The sequence below is a fragment of the Equus asinus genome, chromosome 14 (genome assembly GCF_041296235.1).
Source record: "Equus asinus isolate D_3611 breed Donkey chromosome 14, EquAss-T2T_v2, whole genome shotgun sequence".
Taxonomy (NCBI): Eukaryota; Metazoa; Chordata; class Mammalia; order Perissodactyla; family Equidae; genus Equus; species Equus asinus.
The window spans coordinates 46,219,334-46,234,380 of record NC_091803.1 but is presented as its reverse complement, the minus strand read 5'-3'; the positions used below and the strand labels follow the sequence as shown (position 1 = coordinate 46,234,380).

Sequence of the window (15,047 nt, the reverse complement as noted above, 5' to 3'; positions counted from 1 at the left end):
GCTCAGATTGCTCAATACACGATTGCTTAATTCACTTCTCCTTCCGACTCTCAGGCCCAGCAGGAATAGGAGAATTCCCCAGGCTTAAATACTCCAATACACAGCAACAATTCTTTGGAGTCATGTTATTAAAAAAAACAATTTTTACAAAGGAACTGTATAAAAATAGACACTTGGGAAGATTTTAAATTTACAAGCATACGGTGTGCAAGTGTGTCCTTTTTCTCAATCACTTCCTCTCACTTATCTCTCTCCCCAGTAGCTTCCTTTTCCTGGTATTTGGGATCTATTCCAGGTGGCCACCACACAGATTCCCACAGCAGAGAAAAGCAACCACGTGTGAAAGAGATTTCAGACGAAAGAGAAATCACAAATGATGAGTTCTGAGGCTTACTGCCAAAATCAGAGGCTGCCTTTCTTGACTGAGAGATCCTCTAAGTGCCCGGGGAGCCCTTTCTAGGAAACCCACATTCCTACGAGACCTTCAATGCAGCAAAGAGCACTATTCACTGTCCCCTGGAAAGTTCCTAAGGATGCCTGCAGCACAGACTCGGGAAGAAGGAGCGCCTTCATCAACGAGTAGTGTCCTTGCTGGCTCTAGAAGCTTGATCCCTGTGAGCTGATGAGCAAGGACTGGGGACCGTATCTTCGTCTCCCTTCACTGAGTCTACAGGACGATCTTGTGCTCTGAAGTTGCTCCTAATTACTGGACTCACCGAGAGAAACCCTTTAGGGGAAAGGCTCTAAAGCCCAGTAGACCCATAGCTTGGCTCCAGATGTGGAGGTGTGGTGAAGCCAGGAAATGTACAAATGGCATGTGTATTGTTCTGCGAAGACGTTCTGTGCCTCTGAACAGATTCTGAAAGGGGTTTTGTGATCTCCCCATGATGCGGGCAGGAACTCTGCCAGGGAGAGGCCACGTGGGCGCATCTTTTCAGAAATTTACTTGGTTTTCTCAGTCAATTCCGCCTCTTAAGACGTTGCAGGAAAAACGATTTAGAAGGCCTAATAATAAATCGTTGCAAGCAAAACTTGCCTTGCAACCTACTACTTTTTAAAAAGTTCCATGTAAAAATAAATACTTCTCAACCAAAGTTAACCATAGCAAATATGTCCATTAAAACACACACACACACACACACAAATAGCGTTTCCTTTAGTTGCCTTGTTTTCAAAGTCACGATGTGAATGAAAAGTAAATCCTCCTGCTATTTCAGCCACGAATTGCAGGAAATGAGGATGCCCTAAGCTCTGGAGGGTGCTGATCTTTTCAATGAGAAAATACCAGGCGTCCGATATTTAGATTTTAGAATACTTTAATGTCCATTTCTTCAGTGGATGCATTTTGAAATTCTTAGAATTAACAATTGAAAAAGAGCAGAGCAAAGGAAAGATGGAAAAAGCAAACAGTTGGTTCTTGCTAATTTAATTTCAGATCCTAGGCATGATGTGATTTTCCAAAACAACCAACCAAAAAATGCTTAAATCAAAAACCTAGAAATGCAAATGCAGACGGATCTTTGGAAACTACAAATTATTACAGCCCACGTAATGGGAAGCAAAGGCCCTTTGGCTCTCAATGTCATGTGCAAATGTGCAGGTGTTGTCTCCACCAGTGAAGTCAGTGTTATTGGAGTCGTGTGCAGGTGTTGCATAATCTGTGCGACTCTTCAAACTACTTAAGGGTTTCATAACTGATGCTCTACACTTGTTTGCATTGGATAAAATTATGTGCTTGTTTATGATATATATATATCTATAATTTGATCTGACCTGGGGCCAAGAAGAAAATTGCAACTCAAAGCAACTATTTACACACATTCAATTCTGAAGTATTGCTTCCTGCCCTAAGTTCGTAAGAGGTATTGCCACTCTGAAGAACGCATCCATCATGTCGGTAGCGCCTGAACCCACTGCTTAGAAACCCCGTCTGTCTGCAGCAACTATCTGTTCAACGCCAGCAGAGTTAGACGCAGGGCACTTCCATTGCAGAGATTCTGTGGTTCTGCGTTGAGGTATGCTTCAGAGCAGGGAACTGGGAAGGACCCGAGTCGCCTGGTGGCCCAGAGAGAACATCTGTACTGGTTATTTAGGAAGGCTCAGGGTGTTCTTTAAAGACAATTTTAGCCGCTGGGTGAGCCGCCCATCAAAGGCTCTAATTTGTACAATGCTGAACCAGACCACCAGATGTTAGGATTCTCTCCCTGTGGGTCGCAGCTTCTCGGGTTCCCAGGGTCAGGAATCACAAACACCTTTGTAGGAGAGGAAGGAAAAAAGAGTTTGACAGGGGGGAAGTGTGTGCAGAGATGAACTTTGTAGAGCATGTCTTGAACGAACAGCAGAGACACGGGTAACTCATGGGCAACCGCCCAGACCCTTAGCTGCCGCCAAAGCTACAGAACCTGGAGCTGGAAGGCAACGGGAAGGGCCACACTCACAAATGCGGTAATACTGAGGGAAGAAATCCCTAACACGCCCACGATCCCTATGGACAAGGAGAGCATCAGGTAGTGTTTTTAAGAAAAAATAAAAATCCTGCAGTTTTTATAAGAATACATTCTTTAGAAGCAAGAGGTATTGTCACACCAACCTTTCTCCAGCACTGGAAGATCAACAAACTGACAGGAAAACCTGAAGGAAAATCTTAGTGACTAAGAATGCTCTGGATTCCCCAGGACGCTGGGCTCCTGGTGGCCAGGTGGCCATCCCAGGTATGTCCCACGGGGAGCTGGCCGGTCAGAATCAATATTTCGTTATGCTTCAGACCGCAGATTCTGTACGTATTTGGGGACTTGCTGCAGATGTGGAAGTTACACAGAGATTTACCAGTGAAAAGCAAATGCACAGGACCATCGGAAGACCGTAAACAGAGAAAGAACTAGTCCTCAAATTACCCCATGAGCTGTATGCCATGTCACCTTAAAAATAACTATGGCTGGGACGGGGCAACTCCAGCCTGAGTTCGATTCTACATAAACTCCAGACTCAACGTGGCAAAACATGATTACAAGCAGGATTAGCGACAAAGGGCACAGAAGTGCTTTTCCTTAGGTTTTCTATACCCCTGCGCAGCACCCCATCTGCCTCCGGACATACTGTCCCTACATACAGTGCAAGAACCCCATCTATAGAGGGCTGGGGTTCGCCCCCCAGGGTCACTCCTGCCACAAACAGGTCCTGCGCAGGATGAGAATGGGAAAGGATGGAGAAATTTCCTGAATGTGTGGAAGCCAAGACAGTGCCACACCGCCTGCCCGCCTGCTCTGCCCAGACCTCCCGCTTCTCACCGAGCCGGGTTCTGATGTAACCCTGCAGCAGGGAGACCCCGGGACGCAGATCCATGGCATGTGGGGCAGAAGTCGCAGCGTCGGTTTACAAACAGTGGCCGAGAGCTTCTCCGACCCAGGGGTCCTGCTCAGCCCCCTTGAGGGGGAGGTGGCCTACAGTGGCTGCAGCACTGACAGACATCTCTTACTTCTGCTGTGCCTGCCCTCTGCGGAGCCCGGAGCCTACTTCCCCTCACCAGAATGACCCGGCACCCCCTCCCCAAAACACACGTTTCCTGATAAATAAATAAATAAATTAATGCAACCCTCAGACATTTATTTTGAGTTCCCCTCTCAGACGAGTCAGCTTCAAAGGCAAACCCCTTCGCTCCCAGCTGGAACACCCCTCGGTGCGGGGGCAGAATGGAAAACGGCTTTTAAATACCTGAGGCCTGGTTCACAAGCTTTGTTACCGGTTAGCATTTGGACTCTTGGCCTACATGTGCAGGAAGCCCTAAAGCCGCCAGGTGTGGGGAGCGGTGCAGCCACAGCCCACGAGGCCCAGGTGCTCTGGAAGGCGCAGGTGGGAGGGGAACTGGCGGCCTGGCTGACTGCGGACTGCCGTTCTCAGCCTCGCCCCTGGACGTCCCCTCCCAGGGAGTTACTGGCACTTGATCTCAGATTCATAAATGCAAGTGTGTGTGCGTGTATGTGCTTACACAGAAAGGTCAGGTCACTGGAAAACACTATTATGTATACAGAAAAAATAAACCTCAAAAACATTGTATTAGCAAAAAAAAAAAAGTGTCTCGTGAGAAAAAGCAATAAACATGATATCTTAACCACAGCTTTTGTTTTAAAAGTCCAACAACACTCAAGGCCATGATCTCCACCGGTGGCCTTTGTCCCTAGACTCCAAGGCCACGGCCAGCCCCTGAAGGCACTTGTTCTCCACGCTGAGTGTGACACCAAGGGGAGAAAAAGGAAAGAAATGGATGAAAATGAACCCTGAATAACTGTGATCCACACAGAAGTTAGGGCTGCAATGACCACATGACACCACGTCCGGGGACGGAACCCGTGGCGCTTGGAACACACAACAGCCAAATACAAATATTATTGTGTTTCGAGGAGCAGAGCACCGCAGGCAGCGCGCGGCGCTGCGTCACACACTCTTTGAGACGTTGAGCTTGGTGAGCTCGTTGGCTTCTTCCATCCCCATTTCTTCACAGTCGCTCTTCTCTATGGCTTTGCCAAATCGACACCTTTCTTCGGCTTTGATGGGCTCTTTCCAGGGTCTCTTAGAGGACAGGTGAGCATCCTTGGCCTGTGTGTTGTTATCAGAACCCAGAGACGTCTTGTCCAAGTTCTGTACAGAAGGCACCAGGTTGGCAATCTCGTCCGTGGGAGACCGTCCGATGCTGCCGTCCACCTGGACTCGGATGTCTGGGGAGATGGACAGCTGGTGATGTGGCACGACCCCGTTGTCCATGCACTTTGGGTAAAGGTAGGTCTTCATCTGACCTTTCCCCTTTACGTTCACCGTCCCTCTGTAGTCAAAGTCGTAGCCCATCTTGCTTAGGACACGGTAGCTCTCTTCACTCACCTGGATGCGGCACTCCACCCCCGTGGTGTCCATCCTGCTGGCGATGTTGACGGTGTCCCCCCAGATGTCGTACAGCAGCTTGGTCGTGCCGATGACCCCTGCTGTGAGGGGCCCATGGTTGAAGCCAACTCTGAGCTTGAAGTTGAACCAGAGCATGTTGTTGTTGAAATCGTCCACCACGCGCATCATCTCCTTGGCAAACTCAAACAGGATTTGCAGGTGCTCCTGCGGGTGGCTACCGTCCTGGCACCGTGTGGCATTCAGCCCCGACGCCGCCATGTATGTGGCCCCGATGGTCTTGATCTTCTCGATGCTGCTGTAGTCTGGCTTGCTCAGGAGCTCGTCGAAGTCCCCGATCAGCTCATTGAGGACCCGGTAGCACTCCTTGCCTCCCTCGTAGTTCTCCTCGTAGAACTCACTGAAGTTGACGATGCTGGCGAAGATGACTCCTCCGCTGTCATGGTTCTTGGAGTAGGTCTGGGAAACCTTCAGCTGCTCGGCCACGTGGTAGGGGATGATGTTTCTCAGCAGCCAGTCAGCTTGGTCCCTCATGCTCTGGATCTTGGTGCGGTGAAGGTCCGCCTCCACATCCCCATGGTAGTGAAGGCGGTAGCTGACTTCGAATTCTCGGTTCAGGAACCAGACCAACAAGAGCAGGAGAAAGAAGACAAGAACCACCTCTTGGCCAATTAGGCGGGCTGGTCTCCTGCTGTCATGCAGCAAGGAACTATTGCACGGATGCCTCTGGGAACTGGAGAGTAAAGAGAAGAGAAAGGACGGACCTGCTTAAATGCATCTTTTAAGGGAAAGGCTGCTGCTCAGTACTTCCAGGTTCTGAAACAGCCCAGCTAACCAGCATCCTGCACAGAGTTTTCTTGAGCTCAAAACTTTGACAACCTGCAGGCACAAGGCAACCTGTTTCTGCTTAGGTGGCTGGCTGAAGACGTGGAGAGATAAAGACTGACTTTCTTCAACTGATTTCCTTAACAAGCTTTGTAACTGCTTTGTTTTCAGAAGTCTTTAGCTCCTTGATTTTTAAATTTTTTCTTAACTTTTTATTTTGAAAAATTTCAACCTTATAGAAAAGTTAAGAGACTAGTAACACAAACATTCATACACCTTTTTCCTGGATTCAATAACTTAACATTTTGCTACCTTGCTTTTTCCCTGTCTATACACACGTGCACACATACACACATGCACACACATACTTTTTCCTGCACGTTGTGAAAGTAAGCTGCAGACACCGTGACACTTCAATCCTGAATAGTTCAGTACGCATCTCCTAAGTATAAGAACATCTCCCTATGAAACCACACCACCATCATCACACCCAAGAAACTGAACGTTCTCTGAGATACTCACTTTTCATCTTCTAATCCAACTTTACTTTTGAAAGACTTGTAATTTTACAAAGAATTCTTTTAAGTTCTCTACTGTCTCCCGGTATAAAAGTTGGGCAAAATACCATTCCCTGCCTCTGGGTTAGTTCTGTTTTTCAAAGTCATTCAAGACAACTTTAACTTTTTTTTTTTTTTTGAGGAAGATTAGCCCTGAGCTAACATCTGCCACTAATCCTCCTCTTTTTGCTGAGGAAGACTGGCCCTGAGCTAACATCCATGCCCATCTTCCTCTGCTTTATATGTGGGACGCCTGCCACAGCATGGCATGCCAAGTGGTGCCATGTCCACATCCAGGATCCAAACCAGCGAACCCTGGGCCGCCGAAGCAGAGCAAGCGAACTTAACCACTGTGCCACCAGGCCGGCCCCAACTTTAACGTTTTTTAAAAGAATATAATATGTATACTTTTAAGAGGAACACATTGCAGGAAACTCAACCACTATAAACAATGGAAACCAAGTGTCTTTCCATCAAGGTAAGCAATGCTGTCATTTTCCTGTGGTGTGCATGATATTCTAATAATGGATGTACTGTAGCACCCAGACTCCCACCAACGGGCATTTACACTCTGTCCATCTTTTACTACCAGAAAATGTTGCAGTGAAATTCCTGTACCGTGTCACTATGTGTAGGAATGATTTTGTCTGTGGGATAAACTCCTGGAAGTGGACTTGCTGTGTCATTTTAAATACTGCACATTTAGAATCCCACTAGAAATTTCTATATTGCCCTTCGCAGGCCTGAGCCTGTTTCCATTCCCTCCATAACTGAGGCTGCTCTCCGGGGGCCATCCTGCAGTTCGAGGGTGCCGACGGGCAACAGCCATGACTGGAGGACTGAAGATGAGCACGAGGAGCATAGTCTATTTTAAAGTTGATTTTTTAAATAAATTTTTTTCCCATTTAGCTACTATATACTACTCATCATAGAAAATTTAGGGAAAAGAGTAAAAAGAAAAAAAAGATTCATCTGTCATCCTACCAGCCAGAGGCAATCACTGTTAAGGTTTGCTGAATTTCCTACTAGTGCTTCTTCTGTTTGTTTACGATGCTGCGATTGTTATGTTCATAGAAATTTTGTGCCCCGACGTACTTCTAATGTGCAGAGTGGACTACTAGATTTTATGTAACAATGGGCAGGGTCACTATACAAATGTAATTATACAGTCATGCATCAACAACAGAGATACATTCTAAGAAATGCATTGTTAGGCGATTTTGTCATTGTGTGAACATCACAGAATGTACTTACACACACCTAGATGGTACAGCCTACCACATGCCTACGCTCTATGGTTCTCCCTCACGGGGCCACTGTATACGCAGTCCACTGTTGACTGAAATATTGTTATGTGTGAGTGATTGTATGTAAAATGGATGGGTCCTCAGTTTAGATAGCTCTGTGGCACAGAAAGCTCAATTCTGTAATCAGGGTGTTTAATAAGTTTTACTGTTACTTGTAACTTAAGGATATTAAAAAACAATGAAATTGATCAATCTGGCCATAATGGCCCTCCCTGAAACAGTCACAAAAGCCCTGGCTTAGGAATAAGAGTACCTGGACTCTCTCCTGGCTGGACCACTGCAGAGTTCTGGAACCTTGGGCAAGTCACGTCATCCTTCTAGGTCTCAATCTCCTCATGTGTAAACTGAAGATGGGCTGGAGCATGGCTAAGTCCCTACTGGCCTAAGGTTCTGTGCAGAAAGGAGTTATCACAGCAGGCCTGTGGCTGCCATCCGTAGAAAGGCCTACGGGCAAGGGTGCCTAGGCTGGCGTCAGGAAACTTGGATTGCGGGAGGTTCCCCCCACCCCGTGATAAGAGGGGCACACTGTGCCTAGACTGTCATACAAACAACCTGGCTTATCCTGAGCACCTACCTTCCTTCTGAAAGTCTGGGATTTTGGTACGTGCTAGGTGGAGGGTGCCTATGTGACCAGTCTCCAATAAACCCCCTGGGCACTGAGCCTCCGATGGGCTTCCCTGGGGGACCACATTTCACATGCACAGTCACAGTTCATTGCTGGAGGAAGTAAGTGTGTCCTGTACGATTCCACTGGGAGAGGACTCTTGAAAGCTGGAACCTGGTTTCCTCCAGACTCCACCTCATGTACCTCTTCCCTCTGCTGATTTTTCTTTGTATCTTTTCACTGTAACAAATCACAGCCATGAATACGACTATGTGCTGAGTCCTGAGTCCCCCGAGTGAAGCATAGGACCTGGGGATGGTCTTGGGGACCCCTGACACAGGTTCTGTGACTCAATGCCTATGAACCAGGAACCAAAAAAGACCTCTATGGTGAGACACACCACGCTTCACTTATTTATTTTGCCAACTGTCATTTAAACAGATGGCAAAACATATTATGAATCTCAGTACTAGACAATTAACTATTTATTTCAGATGACTAAAACAGATTCACGTCCAGCCCCTCAAGCCCTCTGGGTGGCTTTAGGGAGAAAATCTGGAATAGGAGGGACTAAGTCTTCTCCTGTGTGAGCCCATCTCATTAGGTTAGGAGTTGACCTTTCTTTCTGGTTCTCCAAAGTGGTGACACTGAAGAACAGCCCTCTTTATGAGCGGAAGTCACCAAGCCTTACCGTCATCTCAGCGGCACAACCAGGCATTGTAAATCCCTGTGGTAGAAAGGGGTGGTGTGTTTCCTCAATCAGTCTCCTGCTCTGTCATTTTTCTTGCTGTGCTGTAGCCAAAGCCAGCAGTGTGGCCTGACTCTGGAGACGGGCACAGCCAGTCCCCTTGGGACGGAGGAGGGGGAAAAGCCAAACGCCGGCTGGTGTGAGAAAGGTAGGCAGACCGCAATGCTGCTTTCACGGTTGCTTAAAAGGAAGAGTGCTAACACACAGATTTACACGTAGGACGTGGGGCTGCGTTGCAGCAGAAGAGATCTGTAGCAAGTAGGTAAGAGGATTACTTCTGACCTATAATCTGTATTTCTTATTCTACTACAGAAGGAACAAAGGTGATGGTTCTATTCCTAAATTCAAATAGCAACAGTCAGTTCCAAAAAGAGGAATTTTATGTGACTAAATGCAAGAGTCAATGTATGACCTAATAGTTGGACGTTAAATCATAAACAGAAGTTAGAGTAAAATAGAGCATTATTCACCATCATGGAGAAGAGGGATTGAAACAGAGAAAACCAGCAAATAGAGACCACTTGTGGTCTTAACCAGGCAAACACAGGACTTGCTAACATCTTGGTGTGCTTCAGTGCCACTGAAAATCTACGCCTAGGGATTCGGGCGGGGGGGGGGGTCACAGGAGGGGCATGAGGCGGGCATCTGGGGTACGGGTAATGTTTGTTTCTTGGTCTGAGTGGTAGTGAATGGGTGTGCTCACTTGTGAAAACTAACTCAGTTGTATTCTTATGATCTGGGCACTTTTCTGTGCATATGTTATACGTTGATAAAAAGCTGCTACATGTTTGCTTTTAAATACCACAGTTGTAATCATACATAGAAACACACTTGCATTCTGCCTTTATTCCACAGTCATTTAAATCTCCTTCCCAATGTCTAAATGTCTGCAGATACTAATTTTTTAATTGTGGAAACAGAAAAAAATCGTCATTCATCACTCACTACTAGAGCATAACTATTACATATCTTACATTTGTTTCATATATATATAATGAAATACCTAGGTGTAGCTATAGAACATATGTAATTTCACATAATAAGTGAAATCATAAACGTTTTCCATATTGCTGCATTTTAACAGTTGCAATATTTGAGTACATGACTCATAATTCCATTGATTGTGTTTTTATTGACAACTGAAGTTGCTGATGAATTTCCAATATTATCAACCATTGTGATTGTTATTTTGGGGCATGCAGCCTTTACCATATGCTGAATTAGCACCTCAGCAGATAAGCAAAAATAGAATTATTAGGTTAAAGTCTATGAACATTTCTATAGATGGGCAAATTACTTTCTAAAACTGTTGTACCATTCTGATGAGTAACAACGTATGGCAGAAAGAGCATGGCCTAGTAATGAAGGAGGCCAGGGTTTAAACACTGCTAATGACCAGCTGTGTGACCACAGGCAGGTTCCTTAACTTCTCTGAGCTTCAGCTTCCTCATCTGGAAAATGGGGACAAAGTGACCTTCGTCACCTGTGTCAGGTTATTGTAAGGATTAAATAAACATATTTTATAAGTGTCTCGTAGCTTAACGAAATTGAACACCACTAGCTATTTATGAATATGCTACACCCTCGCCTGCACTAGGTATCTGCACTATAACTGTTTTTTTTTGTTTTGTTTTGTTTTTTGCTGAGGAAGATTGGCCCTGAGCTAACATCTGTTGCCAGTCTTCCGCTATTTTGTATGTGGATCACTGCCACAGCATGACTGCTGATGAATGGTGTAGGCCTGCACCCGGGAACCAAGCCTGGGCCACCCAAGCAGCACATCAAACTTAACCACTAGGCCTTGGGGCTGGCGCCCATGCATTATAACTTTTTGAAGGTCCAATTTAAAAGACTAAAAGGAATTCTGTAGTTATTTAAACGTGCAATGACTTCAGTAGTAATATGTTTATCTTCTACCTCCATTTCATCTTGTGAGTTTTTTGGTTTTTGTCCTTTGTCCTATGCAGGTCTTCATTAGCTCTCTATATAACAGTCCCACAAATATTCTTCTCAGTCTGCTTTGATCCCCCTCATCAATCTGTCAGTCTTTTATTTTTGCGTGTGTGCTTCTATTTATTACTTGTAAGACTGGAAAGTTCTCTCTGTCTTGGAGGCTTGAAAACTATTTAATTTTATTTTTTCTAGTTTTTCATATAGTTTTATATATGATCAAAATATCAAATGATATATTTGAAAATATCAAATTACATCAAATCAAAATATATTTCATTTTTATTTTTGACTCTTCAATTTATTTAGAATTTAGCTTGATGTTTACAGTAAAGCAAGGGTTTAACATTTATTATTTCAAGTTTCTAATCAATTATTTCAAAATATCTTAGGGACTAAAATAAGTACTTTGATTTGTGAGATTTCCTTTGTAACATGGTAACGTCTTATAAAAAATTAAATTTAATCTAATCTATATCTTAACAATCATTTCATTTCTCCAATAAGATATTATAACTACGATCTGATATTTCAACAAGTAGATATTTTCCACTTACTTTTTTAAGAATGGACATACTGTCCTTTTTATTCAAGATACAACTGTTTTTAGGAAGAGTATAAATAAGCAGTAATAATACAGTTACTTTCATTTATTCTATAGGTACAAAGTTAAAAGCTTACCTGAAATTCTGTACTGCATCAAGGTGTGACATTACTATGGAACTGAAATTAAAATGCAGAAAAATATTATTATCAAAAGCAAAGAAGGCATTATACAGGGCAATCTGAGAAGAATTTAAATAAACAACTGTCCTTTCTTTATGTGGAGGTCAAGTTGGACAGTTAAGGAGAGTTAATTTTTATTATAATTTGATGGTGTCTTAAATAAGAATAACAAAAGGTAAAGACAATGATATAGTTAAAAAGCCTTCATGTCAGCTATGGAAAGTAGACACAACCGCCAAAGAGCAAAACCAAACAGAAGGAGGCTCCCAGGCACTCGCCTCACTGTGGGGACCGTCTGCAGGGTCCTACGGGCTAGAACTTCGGTCGGGATAAACGGCAAGGCCCACGGGCAGGATCACTTTCGAATGGAAGTGCTGGAGGCGCCGGCAGGTTATGGCTGACTGGAGAAGCGAGACTCTGCTATCGGTGGTCCCAAAGCCATCAAATCCCAAATTTAGGGCATGGAAACCACGCATAATTAAAGAACTCTCTCTTGGTGTGAGGGAAGGCAGCCGAGACTGCAGCCTGCATCCTCTCCACATTCTTTGCAGCTTCTTTTGGGGTCGTGCTACACCCAGCAGCTACCCAGGCCCTAAATCAACTGAACACTTGCCCACCCAGAGAGCCTCGTGCCCTGACACTTCTTTGTCCTCTAGATCCACTGGCCTTGCTCACACAATGAGGGACATTACTCAGCATCTGGGAGGAGCTCTCCTGGGCAGTGAAGGCCAGGTGAGGGCTCAGAGTGGCTTTTATAATTACAGGAGGTGTTAACTGACTTCAGGGAAAAGGAAAGAAAAGCAAGAGTGACACCACAAGACTCGAGTTCTAGGACTTTATGTCCTCTTCTCACCCTGTCCAGACACGACTGCGACATCACCATAACCCACATGTCTGTGTCCCCCCAAGCTGGCCGTGGTTCTGGGCAGAGTTCCCTCCCTTTCGCAGGAGTTGAGTTTATGTTTCTGTTGCCCACTCCTCAGAGTCCCTGTCCTGGCTGGGGATTCGGGGTGGATGGGCTCCGAGGATCCTGCATGTGTGGAAGAGGACCGGGTGAAGGGGAGCTTAACCACCGGCCCCACCCCAAGATCTGCTACTGGAACTCTGGGCAGAGAGGCGATGGGGCGCCCCCATCACTGTGGTCTGCTAGACCAGGAGGAAAGCCCCACACCAGAGACTGAACAACACTGAATGGCTGATGAGGCATCTGTGGTGCATCTAAAAGGTTAAAAGGCAGATTGTTGAAGTTCCTGCTCTTGGGAAAGAGCTTTCTAATGACCCTAATTGCAGATGGCCGTACCTTCAGAAGGGAAAAAGGATGCTTTGTTTTACTTAAAGTAATTTAGCTATTCATTAAAGTTTCCTTTCAAATGCTAAATGACAGTTCTACTTTAAATTCCATTTTTGATCTCAATTTGCAGAGAACTCAAATATCTTTCATGTCACTGTTATTCTATTAAGTAAACTGAGGAAGGATACTCGCTCTGGCCGGTACTGGCCGCTTGCTTTGGTGATACCCAAAGATACACGATGGCGATTTCATTTGATACTGCAACAAATTGGATCATTTTCTCCTTTGGAATTTACTAAAGCAATGGTTCTCAGCAATGATAATACAATTCCTAGGGGGCATTTGGAAACGGTGGGGGTCTCTCTGTTTGGTATAATAATTTGGGAAGCCAGGAATGTGAGATGTCCTGCAAACACAATGAAGCAATGTCCCATGTCACATTAAACATCCTGCTAGCCTGCACCCACTGTAATTACACATCAGTGGTTCTTCAATCTGTGCTGATAGTAAAATGCTCTGATAAGCAGTTACACAAAAAGTCCAACATTTAGAAGTTTGTTATGGAAACTGAAGCTTAATGGCTTTAAGACCTTATCCTGAAATTTTTGAGTAAATTACTCACCGTGTGCATTCTGCTATCCAACATATCATTGTATTTCCAACTACATATTTAGTTGGAAAAGGTTAAAAGCCACAAAACCAGTCTCAAATGTGCAACAGGCAATTTGAGACTTATTTTTAACAAACTAAGAACCAAACATTATTCAGTTGGCAGAACATATGAAAGATAAGTATCTCACTGGGTGTCACTAACGAAGGATGTTTTACACATCACTGCCATCCTATATATTTTTATTTTTAAATTTTTTGTAGCACAGCAATGAGAACTGATCCTGTCCCCAGGGGTCCTCCACACAGCTCCCGTTTCTTTTTCCACACCACCCTCTCTGTTCCTCGGCACCTACCAGTGACATGGTTTTGAAGGCCATTTAGTACCAGGGACTGAACGTATCTTTGATATGTGGAAGGATTTCAAAATAGAAGATACATTTCCAGTGATCCATCATTACTCCAATGTCTCATGTCATAACACGTGTCACAATATTGTGTCACTATTATAAAGGAAGCCCAGGTGACCTGCAAGACCATGATACCTCTTCACTTCCTCTACATCAGCAATCTGCACTTTGTCTTGGTACCTTAACCCTGCTTCAAATGAGGTTAGACCCAGCTTCCTCTCTTCATTTTTGTCTACCCATGCCTCTATTCCTTCATTTCCTGAATCATCTTGTACGAAACGCTCTGGTCCTACTTTTTTAAATTCAAACATCTTCATCATAAGTAAGTTCAAGCACATGACTGCTGCATTACGTCTTCTGGGGAGAGTAGTCACCAGAGATGACTATATGCAAATATGTATTAATTTATTATTAAAAATTATCTTCTTTTTCCTTTTTTGCATATTACTCTTTGGGCATCTCGTTAAGTTGTTGACACTGTGTATGCTGACAGCTATTTCAGGTGTGGTAGTGAATATCTGTCGAGTGGAGGGGGTTAGCACTGGTGTCGAAGTGCAGTGAAAGAGATGCACAGGATGCATGGGGCCAGCCACAGACGGTGGTGGGTACGTACCTGTCCGGACAGAGGGAGATATAGAGCAGAAGCAGGGGCCCCGCCCCAACGACGGTGGCCAAGGAGGACCTCATCCAGGAGCTGAGCTGGCAGAAGTTACAATAGTGCACGACGGCGATGAGAGCAGCTGAGCCAGTGAACACGGTGAACTGCAACAAGGGCCGGGCAGTGGTTAGGAACCCATCCCCCTTCCTCGCCTCCACCTGGGCATCCTGAGATAAGATGATTCGCTCACTTACGAGCGAATCTGTTTAATATAAAAAATCACAAAATATCCGCAGTTTCAAGGAGAGATCACACATCCCTAGGTTAACTATTCAGAGCTTTAGGTTACAAGTTCACGCTGTACTAAAATTCTCCGGATGTGTGGAAATCACACACCTCATTCTGGAGGAAAGGAAGGTGGGCTGCCCGGCTTGAGAACGACCACCGTGTAAGTGGTTACGTTAAAAAAGCCCTTTCTTCTGGCACCCTGTTGCGTGTCATCGGAAATGTAATTTGGTGTTAAAATACCAAA

General features: G+C 44.9%; 1 protein-coding gene across 1 annotated transcript in view; it reads right to left on the bottom strand.

The window, feature by feature from the left end:
* Positions 1–1,298: 1,298 nt before the first annotated feature.
* The window catches only part of ADCY9 (adenylate cyclase 9), a 111,033-nt gene continuing 97,284 nt past the window's right edge, over positions 1,299–15,047 (bottom strand). Inside the window, exons 9-11 of the mRNA XM_044747721.2 lie at positions 14,531–14,679; positions 11,563–11,604; positions 1,299–5,623 (exon numbers count right to left, since the gene is read on the bottom strand). Coding sequence (XP_044603656.1) covers positions 4,432–5,623; positions 11,563–11,604; positions 14,531–14,679 — 1,383 coding nt within the window. The 3' untranslated portion in view covers positions 1,299–4,431. The remainder of the gene's footprint in view (positions 5,624–11,562; positions 11,605–14,530; positions 14,680–15,047) is intronic.